This window comes from Hoplias malabaricus, chromosome 9 (assembly GCF_029633855.1).
Source record: "Hoplias malabaricus isolate fHopMal1 chromosome 9, fHopMal1.hap1, whole genome shotgun sequence".
Lineage (NCBI taxonomy): Eukaryota > Metazoa > Chordata > Actinopteri > Characiformes > Erythrinidae > Hoplias > Hoplias malabaricus.
The window spans coordinates 8,265,413-8,291,049 of NC_089808.1; the positions used below are offsets into that span (position 1 = coordinate 8,265,413).

The 25,637-nt window shown below is 41.3% G+C and overlaps 1 protein-coding gene across 1 annotated transcript; it reads right to left on the reverse strand.

The window, feature by feature from the left end:
• Positions 1 to 379: 379 nt before the first annotated feature.
• LOC136707654 (BTB/POZ domain-containing protein KCTD1) lies at positions 380 to 23,911 on the reverse strand. Its single transcript, XM_066681849.1, has 5 exons — positions 23,459 to 23,911; positions 14,060 to 14,238; positions 8,927 to 9,071; positions 4,694 to 4,999; positions 380 to 1,614 (listed from the first exon to the last, which is right to left on the reverse strand). Exons 1-5 carry the CDS (start codon positions 23,465 to 23,467, stop codon positions 1,456 to 1,458), a joined length of 798 nt encoding a protein of 265 aa, XP_066537946.1. The 5' UTR covers positions 23,468 to 23,911; the 3' UTR covers positions 380 to 1,455.
• Between the last annotated feature and the right edge of the window lie 1,726 nt (positions 23,912 to 25,637).

Genomic DNA, 25,637 nt, shown 5'->3' on the forward strand with positions numbered 1-25,637 from the left:
TAAACTTGAGAAACTGGTCTCCTCTGTCCCCAGACGTCTGTTGAGTGTTGTAAGAAGAAGGGGGGATGCCACACAGTGGTAAAAAATGATCCCAACTTTTTTGGGATTTGTTGACGCCATGAAATTGTGAAACAACACATTTTTCCCTTAAAATGATACATTCTCTCAGTTTAAACCTTTGATCTGTGATTTGTGTTCTATTCTGAATAAAATATTAGATGTTGGCACCTCCACATCATTGCATTCAGTTTTTATTCACAATTTGTTTAGTGTCCCAACTTTTTTGGAATCCGGTTTGTAGAAAATATGCTAAATTTAATACTAAATATATCATCACCAGAATTAAGTCACAAACCATTTCCTGTGTATAATTTGGTACAATTTATTTCACATTTGCTTGCTACATTCTTCATTTTTTTCGGGTAGTTGGGCTTGCTGTGAGATACCAACATGACTTTGTCACTTCGAATATGGACCATTATCAATTCAGTCAGAAAGAAGTTCAAATAAAATACATGTACATGGACAATGTCAAGACTGAAAAGTCTATGAAAACAAACATCTATCAATCATAAATTACGGGGGAAATGAGTGGCCTTCCTTTTTTTTTTTAATTGGGTTTATGATACTGTGGATGTAAATCTTATAGTTGTTATACTAATTAAGCACAGTAAAGGTCTTGCTGAATTTTTGTCCTACATATTGAGAGAAAAAAAATTACCAAGGAAAAATCCCATATATCACAATCTGCATCATCAGATTTAAAAAAATTATTAGCAGTAACTAAAGTACACAATCTTTTCTTGCACCTTTCAATATGTAAAAAACTCCCACTTCCTCGGATATGAGAGCACAGACGGTGCAAATTTGTAAATAAAGGCAACACCTTATTGTGTGTTTGGATAGTCAACCAATCAGTATCATATCAGGAAACACCACCCATGATGTCGGCACCTTCTTTTTAAGGGACTAGGGATATCCATGAGTCACTTTTATATGAAATAGCAAAATATATACATATTTATATATATACTGTAAATAGCACTGCAAACAGAACACACAGGTTGGCTTAATGTTTGTCGCATTGCACCTGCTGAAATTTCAAAGTTTTAAAACAAACTTAACGCGAATAAAGGACAATGTTTTCAACAAAGTCCTCAAGTGGACAGTCACAATCACCCCAGAGGTCATTAGGGGTCATGGGTTATGTTGAATCTTCTTGCAGGATTAACAAACCAAAAAAAGCCTGCCTCCTCACGTTTCCCCTAGTTTAAGAAAAACAAACAATAAACAAAATTAAGACAGATAAGTTTCCAACCTTGTTTTGAAAAGCTTGGCAACCGCTGAAATGTCTGGTGCCTTGTAGGGCCCTTTGGGGAGGGGACGTTATTTTGTTCTGTAAGCCTGTGTGGCAGTTTGTTGCCCTTTGGGGCAGTTCTTGGGCCTGCAGGGTCTCTAATCCAGCTGCTCCTGCTTTATCCTGTTGCTCTGGAGTCCTCGCTGGACTCGCCGGAGCTCGCGCCGCAGGACATACTCGCTGAACTGGGATGAGTCCACACCTCCTCCACACGAGCCCACGATCTCAAAACCACGCTGCTGCAGTCGCTCCAGAACCTGCCGGAATACGCAGAGACAGTGTGAGGGAAGCTTACACTATCAGACAGATGAATGGACAGCAGAAGTCTTTTTTTTTTTAAGCTTAATTTATTTACTTCCCATTCCACTTATTTGATTTGATTCATTAAACATATGAAGCCACAAAGCTAGAAAGATAACAGCTAGCGGATTCTTCCTGCTTCATTTCAGGCTGCTACAACATGACATAACCCAATGGCTCAACACAAGAAGGAGAACTGTTATCCACCTAGCATCATGCTGATCGATAGGAAGGAGGGTGGTCCATCCAACTCACTCAGAAAGAGTGAGGACCATTACAATCTCATGATCTAATGGCGTCTGATGTCTAGGGCATCACTTAGCCAATTTCCACCAATGTGGAACTGGTCAATGTACTGGTTAGGTATTCAAATGTAATGTGGAACCGTTTTGTGTAATTTGGGCTCTTGTGTAAAGTTTGTTCTTCGCTGGAACCAAAAATAGTAGGTCCTTCAGTGAAGCTCCAGAAAGAAGCTCCAGAAAGAGAACGAAACCTTAAATAAAGCATTATCGTGCAGTTGAGCTGGAAGGGGTAATTGCAGCATGTTATACTGTCCTCAATGGGAGGGATCTGTGTATATTTTCAGAATCTGATGTCTGATTTGGGAAATAAAAAGAAAAAAAATATATAATAAATAAAAACAGGAAAATGCTCCACATATGCATTTTCTGGGGCTGTGGTCAGTGCAACAAGAGGCATGTTGGCTACTTTTCTCTGCTGTTCTTACTGTTTACCTTCCTCCTACTGAACTCGCCATCTTCCCATATGTTCATTATATTACTCGCTTATCTGAACCCGTGGTAAACCGTGGATAAGCCATAACTCTTTCCTGACACTGGTGCTGAATTCACCCACAGCGACCCTGGAACTGAGCACCCTGCAATGCCCACATTGATGGGGTATCCTTGGCTCCCAATACTCAAGACAGGTGGAAGCTGGTGGTAATATGGAAGCTTCCTCAGTAAATTTTGCTGACATCATAATGCCCATTGTGTTCACTGGGATGATTGTTTACCTCAGAATAAACATCACCAGTATTTTAGCCACTTAAAAAAAACGTCCACTCTCTTGCTTTCTCTGGTCTCTCTATTCTGGGACTGTTGGGTCATTTTATTTCAAACAGTGGTTTTATGTTTTACTTATTTAGGCAATTTAATCATGTTTATATTTAAATCCCAATATCTGAAAACTAAGTTTTGACTTCATTTTTATTGCCCTTTATGGGGTTTTATTGTATTATTATGTAACTGTACTATTATATTACTATTATATAAGTGACATCAAATGGCATAAATATTGTTTATCTCAATTATTTCTGGGACAACATATCAACCACAAAACCTGGCTATCGTTACAGGCCTAAGAACCACTGCTGAGACGTTAATGTACATAAAGCAGCAACAATAACTGTAATATAGTTAAAAAGTAATAGAAATTATAGCCCCCAGGACATAAATCATTTTACTTGCCTCAAGCCACTTCAAATGTCAAGTAACTTCTGTGGTTTCGGGCACTGTGTAACATTCTGTTATTTATAAATACGGAAAAGTCTGTCCGGTAATAAACTTGTAGCTATAAATTCCAGCACCTGTTAGCAACATTAACCTTCCTAAGAAGATGTTAACCCTCCTACTGAAACCATTTACCCAAAAAAGAACATATTACAGTAGTCTGCATCTACATGCTTCACACACATCCATGCGTGTCTGTGAGGTGGGGGGGAGGTCCAGAATCATCACATTCCATCAAAGCCCTCCAGGGAGTAGTGTGTGTGCCACTTGGAAGCACAAAATCGCAGAGCCTGAACCCCCCACCCCCCAAACCTCCAGACGCTTGGGGCTTCAAACCCCCCACCAAAACTACAAAGGTCTCGCTCTGCTGACAGCCCCTCCCCTCATCTGCCTCCAGACACACACACACACACACACACACACACACACACACACACACATCCTGACACCATTAGGCGCAGATACAGCATCCACTGCGGGCTCACTTTAATAACCAAACAGGATTATGGGCTGTGCCTCAGGACTACCTGCCAGCGCCTGTGTGTGCGTGTGTGTCCCCTTATGTGCTGCTGCTAATGTGAAATCTCCCTCCCTTGGATCCAGATGAAGGCAAAATGGCTTAAACATTTGGTGGAAAGAAAGGAGAAAGGAGTCCAGGTTACAAACGCATGCTGCAAAAGAAAAGGTGCATTAAGAATCGGATCTCAGATTCATACATGTATATGCAGTGTGAGGGGAGACAAGAAGAACCACATTAGCTATAGTAGCTATAGTTAAAAAATGTTAGTTTCACTGTAAAAGACAGCTATGCCTTCTGGAAATGATTTACAAGAATGAGCCTAAGTTGCCTTGACCCTGATCTCTCAAGCTGTCTGTGACATTCCTGATGCTCTTCACAGGGATGAGTCATATGAATATTGGACTATGGAAACGCTGGTAGAGAATCTAGAATCTTCGGTGGAACAACTGAATCCTTCCTACGTTATATGAGAGCGGATAGGACTTGAAGCGGGAGCAGCTCCTGGCCGTTTAAAGAGTTAGTGCCATCATTGACTGCGCTGACTTGGTCTCTGTCAAGAGTGTAGGCTACAGTCAATAAACCTCTCATTACAAATAGCAGCCTGTAAAAACACAGCTGAAAGGTCTGAGCTGGGTCAGTGTGGGTTTCTCTCCGTCTAAAGTCCTGAATGGTTTATATCGGACAAAAATGGGGATGACACATTAATACGACCAGGGATCTCTCACACAACAACTTCTAAGCCAACTGAACACACTCCTTGTGTTAAATCCCAGCCAATAGTCAATGTACATTAAGGGAAGAACTGAGTCATTGGCCAGTATACACTACTAGGCTACGTCAAAATCAAATGTGTATTTATATGCTCCGACAGGTCTGTGCTTGAGTTCTCTCTCCTAACCGTCAACTCCTACTGAGACAAAATCTAGAGACCAGAGCCAAAAATGCACAGACCTGTCCAAACTGAGAATCAGGGTTAAAACCAGGGAGTGAACACCTGTGCCGTACCTGAACGGAGTTAAGGTGGCAGTAGCCATTAAGAGGGAACCGGATGACGTGTGTTGAGTCGTGGTTCCAGCCAGCGTTCACCGAGTTACACATGACATCTCCGATCTCGGGGAAGACGTCCTCGATCAGGGCCTTGTCCCCACTCAGTGTGATCCTCTCGCCAAGGTCTGGGGCCACTCGGACCACCACACACTCGCAGGGCCGTGAAAGCCGGTTCAGCTCCCGCTCGTGTCTCCAGCGCTCCAGCTCTGCCAGTAAAGGCTGCAACTGAAAATATCTCGCCTCTTCGTACAGCAGACTGTAGTCCTGCACACAACAACAACACACACACAGGAGCTGTTTAATATAAACATCACCAGTATTTCAGCCACTTAGAGGACTGGTCTGTTCTCTCTATTCTGGGACTGTTATGTCAATTAGTTTGAAAATGTGATTTTATTGTTAATTTTATAAAAATTCCAATTGAATGATTTTTTTTATAATTTAATTTTTGCTTAATATTCTCAGCTCTTTATAAGAGATGTTACTACATTATTATGCTACTACATTAATTATGCTTTATTAAATGACAATAATACAATTTATCACAATTATTTCTGGGAAAATATATCGACAAAAAACTGGGACAGGTCTAGTCACAATGACTTTATACAGCTCCAGTCAAGGTGCATGCACAACTACCTTGGGGCAGATCTATAGGATCTCGGAAACCAGTGAAAGGTCCCAACATTCCCATCACGTACTTCACATATGTTTATCCTTATCTTTTAAATGTGTACACTGACAAAGTCCAGATAAAGGATGCATTTTAATGTCAAGTGTAAACAGAGCCCCAGGGACCACCAGGGACCAATATCAGAGAGGAGTGAACATGTGGATAGATTGTGTAAGTGGTCATATGCCAGCACCAGTGTCAGGATACAATGCCATCATGTCTGACCTGTTTTCCCCGCCCTCAGTGAGAGACAAAACAGCTACTACCTGTGCTTCACTGCATCATCCTGCTGTATATGCCATAAGAGTAGATGTTTGATCTTTTATGATAAAGTAATAGTGGCTTTATATATATATATATATATATATATATATATATATATATATATATATATATATATATATATATACACACACTACAGTGCACCATTTTCAGGTATTTATGGTATTGCTTGATTTGTGTATACAGGAGGTCCTCGGGTTGCGTCAGTCCTGAGTTACGATGTTTCGTGGTTACGACACATCTCCCATTTACAGTATAAAGCCTTGTTTTGACTTAAGTGGTTTTGCGGCATAAACGTCGTAACGTGAACTTCGTGTTTGGTGTGCGCGGCGGAAGAATACACGGTTACTCGGCTCGGGATCGAGGAGGATAGGTGTTAGGATAGGATAAGTGCTTACAGTATGTTATTTACGTACAGTATGTATGTATGTTCGATGTTCCACCGAAAATCGGTTTACGATGTGACGTAAGAATGGATTAACATCGTAAGTGGAAGACCCCCTGTATTCTTTTTTTTTTTGGTCCATTTCCTTTAATCTGTTCTCAGAATAAGCTGAAGGGCCACCTGTTCTATTTGGGCGCTACCCCGCCCACATGATGCTATTAGCGGACTATTCAGTCCAGCAGTGATACAGAGATGATTAAAAACTTTAGCAGCACTGCTGTGTTTGATCCACTCATATCAGAACAACAAACACAAACACCACCACCACCATGTCAGCGTCACCACCACCTAAGCCATACCTGCTCCTGAGCCTGACCTTTGAAGAACAGGGTTAAAGCAGACTAACAATAATATGCAGAGCAACAGATGGACTACATTCTGTACGTTTAGAACTACAAAGTGCCCCAGTGTGGTCAGTGGAGCTGATAAAATAAATAAAGAAACAAGGCCGTCAATTTTATGTTATAGTTATGGTCTCTGATTTTGCACAGAACAGTATGTCACACATACCCTATTATCATATGTACAGAAAAAGTAGGATACCCTTAAAACTACTTGTTTAAAATGGAAAAACTAACCACTCTTTGGCAATAGTTTTAGCTCCAAAACTAAAAGCAACAAAAGAAGCCTAAAAGTGGAAACATAAGATGATTAGAAAAAAGGGACTACACTTCTGGAAAACAGCCCAGTAATACTCCTATAAACTCTCCAAGACTGTGATTGTGTGTGTGTGTGTAATGGTAGATGGTAGCCTTTCAGTGAACCAGGGCTACTCTTGAGTCTCTGCTTATTTTAGCTGACATACTTTCCTCACGGACAGACCATCAGATAATGGGATTATTTGTTTTCTCCCAAGGCAAATTTGTAATTAAGGGCTAAATGACACACAAGAGCTAGCCACTGGAATGCAAATGTGTCTCATGGCCAGGACGAGGGCTATGAGTTTCTCAAAATATTGTTGCCGGATTGCGTTATGCTTAATACAATGATTTGCATTTCATCAAGCTTGGGTCAACCACATTTTAAGTAACATGAATGCCTTTGTAGTGGTGTTCACTATTGAGTATTTAGACATTAGTTCGTAATGGAGGTGCAACATGGGCTCGTTGTAGCCAGCTTTGCATCGTGAGCTGTAGCTGTCACAGTGACCCTGTCTTTATACCAGAGGTCTGCATAGTATTTTTACAACAAGCAAAAGCACAATCTCAACCTTGCCCTTATCAGGCCTTCTATGATTAACATGAGACTGTCTTTAACAGCTTATAACCTATTCATTTGATCTCATTATGTTTATAGCTGCGAGACTTGAGTATTTCCCCAGCCTATTGCAAACAGAATTACTGAAAATGACTGTTTTTCAACTTATTTTTGTAGTTAACCAGAGTAATTTGAGGAGATATCTTTACAGTGGCGATGTCTGCACAAACAGCCATCCTACTGACTCTCCAAAATGACCACTGGCCATACAGGCTTCCTTTGTGTGAGTGTAATGTTGATAATGGTGAAAGAATGTGAAATTTAAATGGAAAAATAGACAAAAGGAAAAAAGAGAAAATATGCAAATCATTCAAAGAAGCTAATGTTTGTTTTTTTAGGAAAATAAATAAACAAATGGGTGGCACGGTGGCGCAGCAGGTAGTGTCGCAGTCACACAGCTCCTGGTGACTGTCTGTGAGGAGCTGGTGTGTTCTCCCTGTGTCCGCGTGGGTTTCCTCAGGGTGACTGTCTGTGAGGAGTTGGTGTGTTCTCCCTGTGTCCGCATGGGTTTCCTCCGGGTGACTGTCTGTGAGAAGTTGGTGTGTTCTCCCTGTGTCCGCGTGGGTTTCCTCCGGGTGACTGTCTGTGAGGAGTTGGTGTGTTCTCCCTGTGTCTGCATGGGTTTCCTTCGGGTGCTCCGGTTTCCTCCCACAGTCCAAAAACACACGTTGGTAGGTGGATTGGTGACTCAAAAGTGTCCGTAGGTGTGAATGTGTGAGTGTGTGTTGCCCTGTGAAGGACTGGCGCCCCCTCCAGGGTGTATTCCTGCCTTGCGCCCAATGACTCCAGGTAGGCTCTGGACCCACCGTGACCCTGAACTGGATAAGGGTTACAGATAATAGATGGATGAATGAATAAATAAACAAATAAAAAAATAAAACACCACCCCAAATCCCAGGAGGGATATAAAAATGTTTCCAACTGCTGTTAAACAATGTCTGAAGTATCAGAAACCATTCACACTCACACACACACACACACCTCACAAGATCAGCCAAAATTAAAACCAAGAGTTTCAAGGGGTGGGACATATTAGGCAGCAATTGAACACACAGTTCTTAAAGTTAATATGTTGGAAGCACAAAAAAGCCCCCACAAAAACACAGTTGTTATCATAATTTTTTTTGTTAAAGCATCCCCTGACGGCAGGTGCCTGGAGTGTTCCCCAAACGCAGTGGTTAGGACTGGAACCTCCTGTGAACCAGCGACATGCTCATGGGCACACAATGCAGACAGGTGCTCAAGGGAGAGACAGGACCAGCACGGGCATACGGAACTATGTACTAACAGATCCTAACAGACCTTTGACTATCTTTTCCTGCTTTCAATACATTAACTTCAAGAACTGACTGTTTACTTGCTGCTAATATTCCCCCACCCCTCAAAAGATGAGATAAACAAATGTCATTCACTTCAGCTGTCAGTGATTTTAATCTTGTGGCTGATCAGTGTGCGTGCGGTGTGTGTGGATCTCATGCTTTGAAAGGCCTTTCCTAAACATTACACCACAGTTAGACATAATTCTCTCGCTCACTTTGAAGTCATCAGGGATGAGGAGCTTGGACGTCCTGAGGAAGTTGAGGATGTAGCGGAACATGTGACCATCCCTGTCGATGAAGTAGTGTTGCTTCAGGCTGTCCAGAACAATTGGCTCTGTGCCATCAAAAAGACGACCAATTCTGGAGAGAGAGAGAGAGAGAGAGAGAGAGAAACAATGATCACCAAAGAAGAAATTTAAATTCCATTTTTAAATTAAAGCCATGTTTTAACCCCTGAGTTGCTGTTAGCAGCAGTAGTAAAAAAAAAAAAAGAAATAAAGAAAATATTAATAAAGCAATAAAGAAAAGTATTCACATCAATTATTTTTACAACCATACTCTGCTGAAAGTGCAGACTGAATAAAAGTGTAAATATTAGTGGTCTTGTTTGGGGAACTCCCCCTTAAAGGAACACTAGGCACAAGTTTGTTTGTTTATTTATTTATTTGTTTGTTTGTTTTGCTCCTGGTGCTCCCCCTAATTTAATCATTTTTACAGCACTGTACTGAAACCAATGGGGCGGGACCGGACATTGTGTTCTACCCTCCTGCAAAAGTTACATAGTGCAGTTTCTGTAGTGCTGAGCCTGACGTAGCAATGACGGAGACTTTATTCTCCCTTTACAGCTCAGTGACACATCACAATGATTTTGAAGCTGTACAATATTATGTAGTGTTCCTTTAATATTCTTCTCAGCAAATGGAACCCTTAAATATAATAAATAATTTTAGTAATTACGTTTTAAGGCATAAAGGTTTAAAGAGAAACTCAATTAAAACTTGATTTATTTAGAATTCAGCATATACTTAAGCTTATACATATTCCCTTACTTAATAAATACAGTAATACTTATTTATAAAGCACATTTAAATTCAACGGCCACAGCAGCAGGAATGTCACAGTCACACAGCTCCCGGGACCTGAAGGTTGTGGGTTCGATTCCCGCTCCGGGTGACTGTCTGTGAAGAGTTTGGTGTGTTCTCCCTGTGTCTGTGTGGGTTTCCTCCGGGTGACTCTCTGTGAGGAGTGTGGTGTGTTCTCCCTGTGTCAGCGTGGGTTTCCTCCGGGTGACTGTCTGTGAGGAGTGTGGTGTGTTCTCCCTGTGTCAGCGTGGGTTTCCTCCGGGTGACTGTGAGGAGTGTGGTGTGTTCTCCCTGTGTCTGTGTGGGTTTTCTCCGGGTGACTGTCTGTGAGGAGTGTGGTGTGTTCTCCCTGTGTCTGTGTGGGTTTCCTCTGGGTGACTGTCTGTGAGGAGTTTGGTGTGTTCTCTCTGTGTCTGTGTGGGTTTCCTCCGGGTGACTGTCTGTGAGGAGTGTGGTGTGTTCTCTCTGTGTCTGTGTGGGTTTGATCCGGGTGACTGTCTGTGAGGAGTGTGGTGTGTTCTCCCTGTGTCCGCGTGGGTTTCCTCCGGGTGACTGTCTGTGAGGAGTGTGGTGTGTTCTCCCTGTGTCAGTGTGGGTTTCCTCCGGGTGCTCCGGTTTCCTCCCACATTCCAAAAACACACGTTGGTAGGTGGATTGGCGACTCAAAAGTGTCCATAGGTGTGAGTGTGTGTGCGTGGCCCTGTGAAGGACTGGCGCCCCCTCCAGGGCGTATTCCTGCCTTGCGCCCAATGTTTCCAGGTAAGCTCTGGACCCACTGCGACCCTGAACTGGATAAGCTCTAACAGACAATGAATGAACGAATCCACTCTGAACTGTTCCTTATAGATTCAGCATGTGAAATATATTTAGAAGGGCAGCCTGTTCTTTTTCTTTTTGAACTGGATTTCACACTGACGTACTACTTTAACAAGCACTGCTTATAATACATTTCAAATGGCCTGCAAAAACAGCAGAGAATCCAAGACCACAGTTTGGTCTGTTTTTAAGGAGGAGTGGGAATGATTTGCAAATGAGGACCACATTGCCCTAATAGCACTAATGGCGTGTTTGGGTAAAGCCAGCCACTTACTGCAAAACACAGTACATATGTTATACGTTGGCTTTGAGCAGAAGTTTTCGGGCTTTTAGCATTTGGAGACTGGGCCGATGGCTTTTACCACATAGAGAAGGCAGTGTTGCACTGTGCTGTACATTTTCTTTCAATGCAGGTACAGACAGCCTAAATGTATCCAATGTACAGCAGTGTATTCTGAGTCCAGTCCAGTGCCCTAAAGGACACGCTTAATTCATTTTTCCAGAATGTAGTAATATGTCTTTTTAAACAGAAAAGAGGTCGTATAAGAGCAGAACCCAAGAATCCACAGTTGCAAAGAAAAATGATACAATACGTTCCCTAACAACATTTGCATTGCATTTACATTTACTGCATCTGGCAGCGGCTCTTACACAGATCTCTAATCACGTTACAGTGTTAGGCTAATGTAGCATAAGAAGTCTTGCCCAAATGCTCTTATTGATGTAACTCTGTGTACTTACTGTGGTGAGGAGTCAAACCATGCTTGGAAAACAGTGATTAAACCCTCTACGCTACTCCAAACATACCAGGTACAAGAGATGCACCCTTGATTATACAAAGCCAGGGGCAGGCCACTACCTTTCTTCCTGAATGTGGAAAAGCCATCAGAGAACAGTTGATACGGGTCACAGTCGTTTCAAACCCTGCCTGACTGAAGTGAAACGCTCCAAATTCTGCTGCTCCACTTCACTCCGAGTGCAAGAAGTCAAGGCAGCATCTGTGTGCGCGAACAACGGCGGCCGCTGATGGATGCGCTCTGACACGGTTCTGCAGCAACATGGCGGGTGACATTACGCAGCAACAGAGTTAATGAGAGCGACAGGCGGACACATCAGATGCATTTCACACATGATTCAGTCCAAGTCCTTAAAAAAGGTATTCATCCACCCACATCTGGCACTATTTCTTCAGTATTTTTTTTTCTCTCTCATTTCAGCTCCTGTTGAGAATGAATCTCTGTTTACGTTCAAGCACAACAATTACATAATATATTCATTTAACAAACAGGAGCCTCAGTAGAATGTGGAAGAACCATACACAGCCACAACAGCCTGGCACCTCCTCCTCATGCTGCTCACCAGCCTGCTCACACACTGCTGTGGGACGGCATCCCATTCTTCAACCAGCAGTCAGTCAGTCTGTCAGACAACGTGGTTGTGTTGGTCACTCGGGCACAAACAGCACGCCCAAGCTGATCCCACAAGTGTTCAATGGGGTTGAGGTCAGGAACCTGGCAGGTCATTCCTTTCTCTCCTCTCCCACATTCTGGAGGTAGTCTCTGATAAACCCCTCTCTGTGGGGGGCGAGCGTTGTCATCTTGGAGGATAGAGTTCGGTCCCAGAGTGTGGAGGTATGGGATTGCCACTGGTTGCAGAATTTCATGTCTATCTCTCTGTATTGAGAGGCCTCCAATGATGACTAGCCTGGTTTTGTCAGTGAGGGAGATGCCGCCCCACACCATCACACAGAATAAGCTGTTTGGCATCGGAAGAGAGGATTTGGCAAATTTTTCCTGTGCGCAACCCACATACTCAGCTCTACTGCTCATCCCACAAATGCATGTTCCATGTGGTGTCATTTAAAAGGGAATTTTATAGGCTTTTACACAATATAAAATGTATTGCCAAGAAGCACTGTTACAACAAAGAAATAATCTACCAAACACAAAATTCCTTACTTATTGTGCTATGTTTATTTGACACCACCCCTGATGAAGCCATATGGCACCCAAGGTTGCTGCAGTGCCCCCAGTTGAGAAAGACTGTTATAGGCTTCTGAGAGATAAATTATTGACCTTCTGAAACCTACTACGTAGTTTAAAATTATCATTAATAAACAAACAAATGTGATTTTATTTTACTGGGCTATTCTAATAGTATGCTACTGCTATCCTCTCAAACTATAGCCATCTGCAACAAATGGCCATCCCATCTGTATTTGGACCACAGAGGTAAGCATTTATTAACACCCTTTCATTTCAGAGGAACTGTTAGATGAGCAAGTGTCCACAGTTCGCAGTATAGTGTCAGAGCAATTTAAGCTATTTGTTTGTGTGAAACCTAGTCAATATTCCATTAACCACCCACTGATAATGCCACTAGTTTGTTGCCTACGTTTTTCAGCCTACGCTGAAGCCTCTTGTTAGAAGAGCAATAGAGTAGCCATTAAATAAATTGTTACTGCTATAATATGAAAGGAATTGTTGTTTGCATAATAATAAACCTAATAAAACCACCCACTTCAGAATTTTGATGGTCAACTTCATTATTTTGCCTCACAATCACTGAGAGTTTGAGCCAGGTCTTGGCCTCTAAAGATACGTGAGATACACGTTATCTGCCTCTCGCGGTCTGTAATTTGTGGAATCATATGTCCATCTTCATTTTGAGGTGAAACTGACCATTGGACTGGGATGTTTTCACAGATTGTTATGAACATGAAGATATTAAATAATGGATATCAGTGGCATTCGATACTGGATTTAAAACGCCTTTTCAGCTCATAGGGTTCTTTGCTAACTAGCTGACACTTTGCCTTGAGCATAGTAACCTTGGGATTATAGATATTCTGTTTCAGTTCATGTTTCTCTATGAAGATTATAAAAGCTCTGAAAGTCACACAGCTCCAGGGGCCTGGAGGTTGTGGGTTCTATTCCTGCTCCAGGTGAGGAGTGTGGTGTGTTCTCCCTGTGTCTACGTGGGTTTCCTCCGGGTGACTGTCTGTGAGGAGTGTGGTGTGTTCTCCCTGTGTCTGCGTGGGTTTCCTCCAGGTGCTCCGGTTTCCTCCCACAGTCCAAAAACACACGTTGGTAGGTGGATTGGCGACTCAAAAAGTGTCCGTAGGTGTAAATGTGTGTGTGTCTGTGTTGCCCTGTGAAGGACTGGCGCCCCCTCCAGGGTGTATTTCTGCCTTGCACCCAATGATTCCAGGTAGGCTCTGGACCCACCACGACCCTGAATTGGATAAGGGTTACAGATAATGAATGAATGAAACCTCTAGATGAGTGTCCCTCGACACAGGTAAAGTAGAATTAATTCTCTGTCTACAAACATGTGGACATGTGTATATTGTCTGTAAATATTAAATACATTTATGTTTAGATCCTCTGAATCATTTCCACGGCTGTCTGTACTGTAAAACGTATAAATGACAAGCAGAAGGAATCTCACCTGGACTCTGGGTACTTGGTCAGTGTGGCCAGGCTGCTGGTGTACATGTGTCCACCCACATCAATATGCACTGGAGCGTTGGACTTGGTGAGCTGGGCTGGGGTGGGGATGCCCTGATTACTGAGGGGAGATGCTGGGGACCTGGTGATCATGGGCCTGGACATGTTGGAGCGGTTATCCTGATGGAGAAAAGAAGAAGAAGAAGAAAAAAAAAGGATGGCAACCATTAGCAAAAGGTACAAACTGTACTACAGCAGTAAACAAAATTTCTTTGGTTTCATTTGTACATTGCATTCCCTCAAGAACAGTGAAATGGATTTTGGAAACAGATGAACACTGAGGGACACCAAAATTCAAACTAATTTGCGTTCAGTAAAAAAAGGAATGAGATGTCTTCTTTCATATTCATTATAAGTTTGATTTGGAATTGAATGTGTGGGTTAAAAAGCATTTAGATTCTCCTATTTGTTTGAGAGAAACTCTGTCCAAATGTTACTAGACACCCCTTCTAATCAGTGCATTTAAAGTAATAATAATAATAATGCGCAACTGTTTATCAATGTACAACGAAATGTGTCTTCCGCATTTGACCCATCTGTGGCAGTGAACACACACCCAGAGCAGTGGGCAGCCATCCCCCGTGCCCGGGGAGCCTTTGGGGGTTAAGTGCTTTGCTCAAGAGCACTTCAGCCATGGATGTTCCTGCAGATCCTGGGGATTAAACTGGCTACCAACCCTGGTCCTCTAACCATTAGGCCAAGGCTGTCTCCCTAGGTATGATATACTACAGGTTGTGCACCACAGGAAATCATGAAGTGAAATGAGACACCGTGGAGCAGCTGCACATCAGTCTAAGGTCACCATACTCAACGCCATGGTTTAGCTAGAGGGGTAAATGCCCCGCCAGCATAGGAGTGTGGAGCAGCAGCAATACATTTGGGATGAGTTAGAAATATCATCTAACACAGTACTTGATCTCACTAATTTTCTCACGGCTGTATGACCTCAAAAGCTAAAAGAAAAGTTCGACTCTAATATGTAGGCCTTTATAGAAGAGTCAAATGTGTTACTGCAGCTTAAAGGAAACATACTCCTCAACTACTTCAGAGGAAAATTTGGATGATCAGGTGACCACAATGTTTGGCCACATGGCAGAGGTACTTAATATTCCTTAAGCCAAGTATTTAACTTGCAAGATTATAGGTGCCATATCCTGTAAACTGAAGCAGCCTAGTAGTAATATTAACATTTTTTGTAGTTGACAAATGAATGTCAAAACAACCAGCAAATGGACTGGTGTTTTGTCTCCTTTTTTCCAACATTTCTGATTTTACCACACAACACGGTCATCCAGAAAGTTTCCCAAAACAGGTTTTATTTTGCACTCTGTGCTATTTTATTGGCCCCATATTGGCCTTCAGTGTCTGGAGTCCTACCCTGTGCATGTCATTCAGTCAAGTCACAGCACTTATAAGTAAGTGTCTTGGATATATACAATGCATGTGATTCATCAGTGCCTTTCCTAGACCGCTAAATCTGTACCACAATGGCTAGAAAATTTACACTGGTTAAACTAAACTAGGGTGACCAGACGTCCTCTTTTACCTGGAAATGACCTCTTTTTTAGACTTAAAAAACATCCATTGTTTTTTTTAGAGCTTACATAGACCTTCGAGAAGCGTTTCGTTCACAAACTAGTCCCGCCCTCCCCTACTCCGATTGGTTCGCTTGAGTGAGAAGGGGGTGTGGTGAAGTAGCCTAAAATCTTCTGATTGGACGGTCTGACTGTAGAGCTACCGTTATTGGTCGATAACCTTCTCTGTAAACATTTAATTGGTCAGTCTGCACGTCAGTAGTCCTTGTTTACGTCAGGCAAAGCTCATGTACCTACCCTCATCTCGAGCAGCTATGCCGAAAAGTTCTCGGATGAATTAAAAAAATAGCAAATAAACGTTTAAAGGATCTAAAAGCCGCACTGTTAAACCATCTGTTCAAAATGTAATAGTTCACCATAGTTTATCAGTTCTAGATCCAAGGTCCGGATAGCACACCGTCTGGGTCCAGAAGCAGACTTACAAACAAACCATTGCAACGCAAAGTAAAGGAACGTATAACCAAAGCCTGGATCGACTGCTGGCTCCGGAGAGGCTACAGAGTGTTTGTTTTGGTCTGTTACAAATTATCAACCATCAGAAAAGCAAAATATTTTGGTTGGTGATTTGTCTAATTTAATAACAGTTACATCATATTATGTATTTGTGACTGTTGTTATCAATAAAGAAATTCTATAAGGGTGCATCCTGAATATATGCCCTGGCCGAAAACCAGAAACCCCCCCAAGCCTACAATAAAAATTTGAGATGATTAAAAAAAAAATTTAAATAGACCCCTCTCACATTCCCTGAAAATGGAAAAATTATACTGCAGACACTGTCATAATAATTAAGAAAAAAAAGACTTTTTTTTTTGCTCCTGGTTGCGAGTGTGGCTTTCACACCTAGATTCCCATTACCAATTAAGCCTGCCTCAGAGATGAGGCCTGCACTGAGCACGGTTTCATTTGCATTTGTGCTGCTGCTGATAAGAGGGCTCCGGCAGAAGCCAGGCATAGTTTTTAAAGAACACGATGTATGTGTGTGTGATGAAGCTGGTGTTTGCCAGCTAACCCTTGGGGGACAAACTGCTCCTCTTCAAAAGACAAACCTGGGTGAAACTGCATGGGGATCACACCACCAGTACAGGTAATTTGTTTCTTCACTAATTCACACAAATTGCGCACTCCCACACCGTGTTCAGGGGAGCAGGGGTGCGTTATCACTTAAAAGTTAGCGAGGAGGGCTTTGGCAGACTGGTATGTGTGTGTGTGTGTGCGCGTGTGTGTGTGTATTTGTGTGAATCAGAGAGAGCAGAGTTTGCACACACGGCATGACTGTAGCTTCCTACTTTCTAATTACTGATACTTAAAAAAAACTATTCTAAGATACGCTTAGTTAAAGGCAGGCCTAGGCAAGCCAGTACATCACAATGTAATCATTGTGCCTCACTAAACCCACTACTATATTTACACATGCTTCTTTATTTGGAGGCAAAAAATATAAAATGAACCATTGTGCACATTTCTATTGCTAAAAGGCAATATTATTATAAATTCTGAAATATTCAAAGTCATAGACAACATCCACTCATTTACTTGGGGGGGTAAAAAATACTGTAGACCATACATATATATGTAAACTGTGCCTAAAGTCTAGATTTTCCTGTTTGTATAATAAATTATTATTTTTACTAGCATTGTCATTGTCTGTAACCCCTTATACAGTCCAGGAACACACCTTGGACAGGTTCATCTCTCTCACTATGGATATCTACGTAACAGTGTTTGTTTTTTCGTCTGTGGGTGGAAACCGGAGCACCTGGAGGAAACCAATATCGACACAAGGAGAACACAACTCCTCAAAGTCACCTAAGGCAGGGCTCAATCCCACAACCTCAGGAACCTGAGTCTTTGAGACAGCGACACTGCCTTATGCACTACTCGGGTGCTTGCAGATTGCTACAGCTTTGCTACTGCTCCTCTCCTACCCCCAGAAGGTGGCGGAATTGAGGAAAGAAAATGAGCAGACGGAATGTAGAGAACGAGCAATAATTGGGGAGACTGGACAGCTGATCCCTTGCAAATATGACGCTGTTTACAGATGAACTTAGCATATCACAACACTTGCTGTATACTGACACTTTACAGTCAGAAACTGCACCCTTTTTATTACATTGTGCACTATTTTTGGGTTCAGCCATTTTGTATGAGTGTCTGAAACCCTAGTGCAGAATTTTCAGTGTACTCAAACAATCCCACAATGCACCACAATAAGTGGTGTACAAGTAATGTACCATAGTAGACAGTGGATGCCCATAATGCACTGGGTTGTTTGGCTAGAAGATTCGCAAGCTTTTCTGAGGACAGCAACAGAGCAACAATGGCGACATCTCCAGATACCTGTTACAAATGTAAGTAGCAAGTTCACTGAATAAATTAAATAAAAATGAAATTAAAATAATTTTTATTAGGTAATTTGTGAAACGTGGAATCTCTTCTCCTTTGTGTATTCACATGCCGGTAGTGTTTATGCAATGGAATCTGCAATAATGAGCAAGATCAAACGATGTAGCGTTCGAAATTGCTCTGTACCCTCCCGAATTCAGTCCCCTACAATAATGTACTGCGTAGTGAGCAATGTATTGAATAAGAAGTGGGGAGCTATTTTGGACACGCCTTAAATCTATTTCAAATATGGCCTATTTTATGTGGGAACCCCAGTCTGCAGAGCACAAACTTGTTAATTTAGGGAGTAATGTTTGATTCTTCATCTCATGTGCACTGTGACTTAGAGACATTTCTTTTAAGTAACTTGCATAAAAATCATCGCTAATTGTTGATTGTTTTGTTTTTGTGCTTTGTTTTACTCAGTGTTAATTGGCTGCTGACAAGTTTTAGCTTGCTAGCTACATTAGCCTCCCTGCTCCAGCACAAATCTAGAGAATTGCACATCATATAGCAAACTTATTATATTAAATATATAATAAATAAATCAACTGTTTGGCCTAAACTAGAAGTTTAATCCATCTGTGATGTTTTAATTTTAAAAGATAGTAGACTGATGTAGCTGTATTTAGTTGTGTTGTGCATGATAAATGGTATTTATGAATACCTAGCTTGTAGTTTCTGTGGTTATTTCACTCTGAAACACTTTATGGGGCTATATAGATCCTTTTCTAAGTTTCTTTACAAATTCAAAGACTAAAGGTTTTCCATTACAGAAAGACACAACCATGTAAGCAAGCAAAATGGTTCTCTATTGCACCAAGATCAGTTGCTACAAAGTACTTAACTACGTGGCTTGGTGTCTCACTCAAACCAGTTCATCTGTGCCGCATATTTTGGGGATTTTCCTTCAAACACAGTTGATCTATCTCAGTTCAAATTCAGGTTTAGTTGTTAGGGTAAGAGCAGGAAACCCACTAAACGCTGCTGTAATGGAAATGTAAATAACTGCAATTAGCACAGAGCAAACTACTGCCAAAAATCACAGTTGTTTCAAACAGCCTCATAGTTCCAAATGTAGAAAAGACAGACTTCAGATTAAGGACAAATTACATTTTTGGCAATAAATAAATAATGAATTTTAACTGCTGTAACTCATTGGCCAGATTATATTATTGCTCTATGCTACATTCCTTATTTCTTCCATATTTCTTGTATGTAAGCAGCACAAAAAGTAAAAAAAAGTTATGACAGCTGTGGGGAGAGCAAGCACAATCCAATTAGTTGATACAGTGTGGTGGAGTGAGTTTTCCACCATTAAATGAAACTTTCTGAGGTGTTTCAGTGACAGTGAAGTTGATGAGGCTATGCTCATTACAGGACAGTGATGGTGTATTCAATGTCTTTGTGAACAGAAACTGATATTTTTAATGCTTGTGTGGTTTAATTAACTTTAAAAAGAGGACACATTATGGAAAAGCTTTTTAATATCCTTGCAGACATACATTTGGGGATCTGAAGTGCTTTCTAACACACAACCTGTGAAACACGACAACCCAGTAAAACAGACGTGAGCTGTCTGAATCCGTACTCAGGATAAACCACCAATTCTGATTTAACTCATTCCCATTGAATTAGACAGCACCCAATCTGAGCATCTCCAAACCTAGCATATTGCAGAAATAAACTGTGACAAGCAGACATGACCACAGTGAATGAATGAATGAGAAAACTAAGGCAAAACAAGAGATGAGAAACGAGAGATCTGTCCAAAAGCCACAAAAAAATGGCTCACTGTCATTTAAAAGAACAGGAGCTGAAACTGTTCGCTCTGAACTAGGCCGTTTAGACTTGACAAAAATGGTGCTGTTGTGTTTGATCCCTGTGGTATTCTGACCAAAGAATTTTCATTTACACCCCAGTAACCTGTGTTAACTTGTGGAATGGCGGCAACCACTCCTTGTTCAATCATCAAAACACAAAAAAAAAAACAGATGTGGTAGATTTCTTTGTCAAAATATGACTACAGTTTTCATTCTGAATATCTGGACTGTAATAAAACAACTAACGAAAATCACTTTATATTTAATATATTCCAATTACAAATTTCCGATAAGGTACTGATAATATACCAACTTCAGAGGTACATGAGGCATGGCTTTCAAGGCAGGTCGGTGAATTTGGATGATTTCTGGACTTTCAGGAACGACTTTCGAAGTGGATTGTTATATACCACAATGTGACCAGACTTATGTAACCAGGCCACTCTGTACATAAAAGTATCAAACATGGCTGATGCAATCAGGCTCAACAGCCACTAAAACACCCCCATGGTCAAAACAACAGAGGCAGTGAACCAGAGTGAATTTGTGAGAAATTCATCATCTATAGTTTTGGTGTTGACTTATCTTGATGTTGTAGTTAGACCCTAAAATAGGGGAAACCATCTTGAATGGTTAATAATTCTGTGCTCATTGCAGAGAAATGAAAATAGCCTGAATGGCACATTTTCAGTATCACCACATACTCCATTCAGATTGACTCCCAACACTGATATTTCTGGATACAAGAATGCTTATATATTACTGTGGATAGCTGACAAAGAATTAAAACTTGGAACTACAATTGTTTGTACATATCTTTATTATATCTTTATTGGCAGGTATTTCTGCCAACTTTATATCATTCACACTACAAATACTAATTAAATCATTAATTATCTGTAAACGTTTATCCAGTTCAGGTTGCGGTGGGTCCGGGGCCTCCCCGGAATTAGAAAATAAATGTGAAATATAATTTGTTTAACACCCTACTTGTTTCTACACATATTGTCTGTTTTATTAGCATCCTCTTCCCTTAGATTTGCACTGAATAGTTCTACATTAACAGACTGTATGTAGTCCATCGGTTTCTCTGAGCACATCGTTATCCCCTTTCAACCTGTTCGTTAAAACACTTACATTACAACACATCACAGGTATGTGGCATTGAATTGGTGATGTGTTTACAAGACTTCAGTGTCACTGATGGACTGAGGATCCATCAACCAGAAATATCCAACCAACAGCATCCCGTGTCAACTGATAAAAGACTGAAGGATGACCAACTCAAACTGTGCATCAACAGATAAGCTACTGCCTCTGACTTTACATCTAAAAGGTGGTCAGTGGACAGTGAGTGAACACAGTGTTTAAAAACTCAGGCAGCACTGCTGTGTCTGATCCACTCTCACCAGCTAAACACAACACCACAGCGCTGAGAAGAATCCATTACCCAAATAAAACTTGCTCTGTAGTGGTCCTGAACCTTAAAGAACAGGGTGAAATAGGGCCAACATTTTATACAGAGCAACAGATGGTGCACAGTCTGTTGTGGAACTACAAAGTGAACCTATATGGTCAGTGGGGCTGATAGGATTGACAAGTGTTGAAAAGGGTCATTTTAATTTTAGAGCTGATCTGTGCAAGTGATGGAATTAGTGTTGATAATTCTAAATATAGTTTTACTTTACCTGACCTGATGTACATACTAGACACTTTACGGTTTATCCATTCACTTGTCTTCTTCTTCTTCTTAAATTTCTTATGAAATATATAAGTGCTTCACCAATTAACTTTTGGCTTTATTAATCAACACTGGTTCTGACAGGTCAATATTTTTATGCTAATACATTCAAAACCTTTGAAAAATGTATAAACTAACATTAAATTTTATTTTAATAAAAAGTCTAAAAAGTTCCACACTTTATAGCACAAGCAATCTTGTGACTGGAAAATAATGGGGGAAAAAAATCTGTTTTTACATAGAAATACAGCACCTGACCCTTCCTTTAAAAACAAATAAGCAAAAATTAATACCAGCTTTTGCTGCGGTTTTAAAAGTCTGTTCCAATAAATGAAACATCCAACATTCCCACTTCCCCCTAAATGCCAAGAGCTTGACCAGGCTTTCATTCATTCTACTACAGTAACAACAGCGACCTCTAGCGGCTGTCTTAGACACAACTTTAAACTTGTATCTATACAAATGTTATTAAATACAATCTAGGGAATTTAAACAACAGTATTTACAGGAACTAGAAATATATACAGACATTCTTGAAGCATTTTAACAAAATTTGTGGCATTTCTGTTAACCGTGTACCGTATTTGAAGCATCAGGTGCTCTTAATAAATAATTATTGAAATTTCCCGCTCCACCTTAAACGGTCCCTCAGTTACATTTTAGTGCCGGAACGTTCAATTGTTTACTTCACCGTTTAAGGTGGCGCCGGGATTCGAAGAAGAAACAACCGTCGAGGTTCGGTTTTGTCAACACAAGAACCCAAATATACAACTTTACTTGTTATTTAACCAGTCATAAGGTACAACCCCGCTTTCAGTGCCAACAAAATCACCTCAGGAGCAAACCACGCATGAAGTTAAAGCATTTTTACTTTCAGTTATTGCAGTTCTATATCAGGTACTCTGTCAGCATTTAACACGGACGTTACTCCGGGGGGGGGGGGCCTGTAGGAGAAAGTCAACTGGGAAAGTGTACTCAAAGTTCCTATAAGTTAGGTTAAACGCCCCTCTGTTGCCACTTTGGTCGTTACTCAATGTAACAAGGTGAGGATACCTCAACAGTCTACCCACAACGGCCATGTCTAAGTTCTAGCTCCCACGGTTGTGCACCTAAATATGCTTTTCTTTCCCCCTCTCCCCCTGGATCAAGTTAAGGTCAGCAACCTGAAGACAGTGAAACCGAAAATAAGCTCTGGTTTCAAAGCACCACTACAAAAGAAGCGATTCACTGAATCAGCACTGGGTTTGTGTGTGTGTGTTTAAAAAAAAAAAAAAAAAACGGTGCCTCCTGTCTTCAGGAAAAAAAAAACGTCGAAAATGCCTTCGGGCGCATTTACTCCACAATGGCGCCTTTCATTTGCAAAATCTGGGGCATCCAGGAACATGGAGCCGGTCTGGGAAAGCTGGAAATGGGTCAAAATGACCCGAACGTTGTGAGAGAAGCCGAGGCTCAACCTACAGCCAGAGAAAAAAGCCCCAAGTGCCGAAACAGCAGCAGCTAACAGATTTCATACAAGAGACAACAGCACCAGCGACAACGACGAGCGGGGGGCAGATCGTACGGAACTCAAAGCCTCGCGACGGTCGCGAAAAACGACTTTAAAAGTGCCCTCCACCACACTAACAGTGTCCAAAAAACCGCCACAACTCGAGCTCACGGAAGTGGTTGAATATATATGGGCTGTTTTTCGGGGTTGGAACTGTGCGCAGCACATGCGTAAAAGCGACCAGTCAAAAGGCGCAGCGTTGGAAAGGCACAAAAACGCACAAAATACATTCCTCCCTTCTGCCGCTTACCTGAAACATGGATGGACCCACACAAAAAGTTGCCCTGTCTTCTTTTCTTCCCCCTCTTTTCTCGGTTCCTTTTTTTGAAATCTCGCTGCTTGATTTCTTTTTTATTTCCCCCTTCGATCTGCTTCCCTCGCCACGCCAGTGAGAAATGCAATAGCTCGGCTAAGGTAGACGGAACAAAAACCGAGAGAGAGAGAGACTCGCTCCAGGGCTTCGAAACCCCTCAAGGCAAAAAAAAAAAAAAAAAAAAAAAAAAAAAAAGACCAGGATACAATTAGGCTAGCTCATGTCTCCAGCCTTTGCCTAAACCAAACCGACTCCCCCTCGGAAACAGACTGGCGAACTACCTTTTACAGCTAGGCGCGTGTTTCTCACTCTAGTTTAAAGATTACTGTTTCATTTTCTCTCCTTCAGCTGTGCTAAAGTGCCTCAGCACTGCCTCTAACTTGCCTCGTCGACCTACTCTCTCTCTCCCTTCTCTCCCTCGCTCTCTTTCCCCTTCAGAAAAAAAGAGAGAGAAAGCTGATTTTAATCGTTATGATTAGTTTTGATGTAACATTCCCTCGGGCCATAGCTGCATGGGGAAAAATGGATGGAGCGCTGTGGCTGCCAGAGAGGAAGAGAGAGGGGGGGGAAGGAGCAGCAGATGATGGTAATTATATAGATTGTAAGTCAGAGTTGGTGATTTTTCTCTCTTTTCTTTTCATTCCTTTCCAGGACTGGGAGACTTTAAAGTGGGCGACCTGCAGGACTCCCCCCTGGTTGTGGGACTTGTTGGAAAATCATTTGCATTGTGTATATTTTTGTACATGTGTGTATATATATATATATAAAAACAGAATTGACACTTGGGAACTTAAAGGAAATTGACATTTTTAACACACCCCTCCCCTCTCCCCAACACACACACTCACACTTTCTTTTTTCCCTCAGCATGGCCAACCTCCAGCAATGACGTGAGTGTGTAAAATAAGCTCTGCTTTGCCCCAATCAAGTGTGTATCATTGCCCGGGGCTCCAGAGCAGCTCATTTCACATGTTCACCCAAGCAGAATTACTCAAACATTGAGCCTCTTTGAGCTTTCACTCTCAAACTGAGCATTGGTTTTACCATAACCATACAAAGTCTATGAAAAGGCCTCATTACATTTTTTAAAATTAAAAAGTGTGAAATAGTAAGCAAACACCTTTCTTTAAAACCTACCATTTACTAGAAAAACAAAGTCACAATTTCTGTGGCATCATAAAAAAACCTGGGTGTTTTCATACACCTTCTCCACCCATAGGCTCCGCCCCCACACCCACTGAAGCTATAAGGAGTGTTTCATGCGCCGTTACAAAGGGGGATATAAACGGCGTAATACAAATCAATGCAAACAGTCATTATCGTTATTCATAAACAAATGTCATTAAATGACTTAAAATGTGGAGAAAACGTAGAGAATTAGCCTTTTAAAATATATGTAATAATCATATAAAGAGTGTGTTATATAATGTAGGTTACACTGTGTCACCAATGTGGCTGTGGGAGATGCAGACGAGTGCAGGATGACACAATAATGAGCTCATGATCTCGCTTTCAGTCCATCAGACCCACTTCAATACATGTATGCCCACTCTCCCATGATTTACATTGAAGCCCTCTCTTTTGCCCCCTGCTGGTCAATGTCATTAGTCATTAGAATGCATTAAATATGATTTTCTTTTTGACATTGCTGGCTATGTCCATTCTGACAATTCATCCAAACACTAGCTCAGTGAATTAACAGACATTTTAAAAGTGACATTCCAGTCAAATAATAATAATAATAATAAAAGTAATGGGTGCATCTCATACAGGTGCATCTCAATAAATTAGAATATCATCAAAAATGTATTTATTTCAGTAAATCAATTCAAAAAGTGAAACTCATTATATAGAGTCATTGCAGACACGGTGTTTATTTCTTTTAATGTTGATGATTATGGCCTACAGCCAATGGAAACCCAAAAGTCAAGATCTCAGAAAATTAGAATATTGTGTGAGACCAATTAAAATGTTATATTTAACACAGAAATGGTGTCCTAATGAAAAGTGTGTACAGCATATGGCACTCAATACTTGGTCAAGGCTCCTTGTGCATGAATTACTGCATCAATGCTGCATGGTATAGAGGCGATCAGTGGCATTGTGGAGCTGCTGA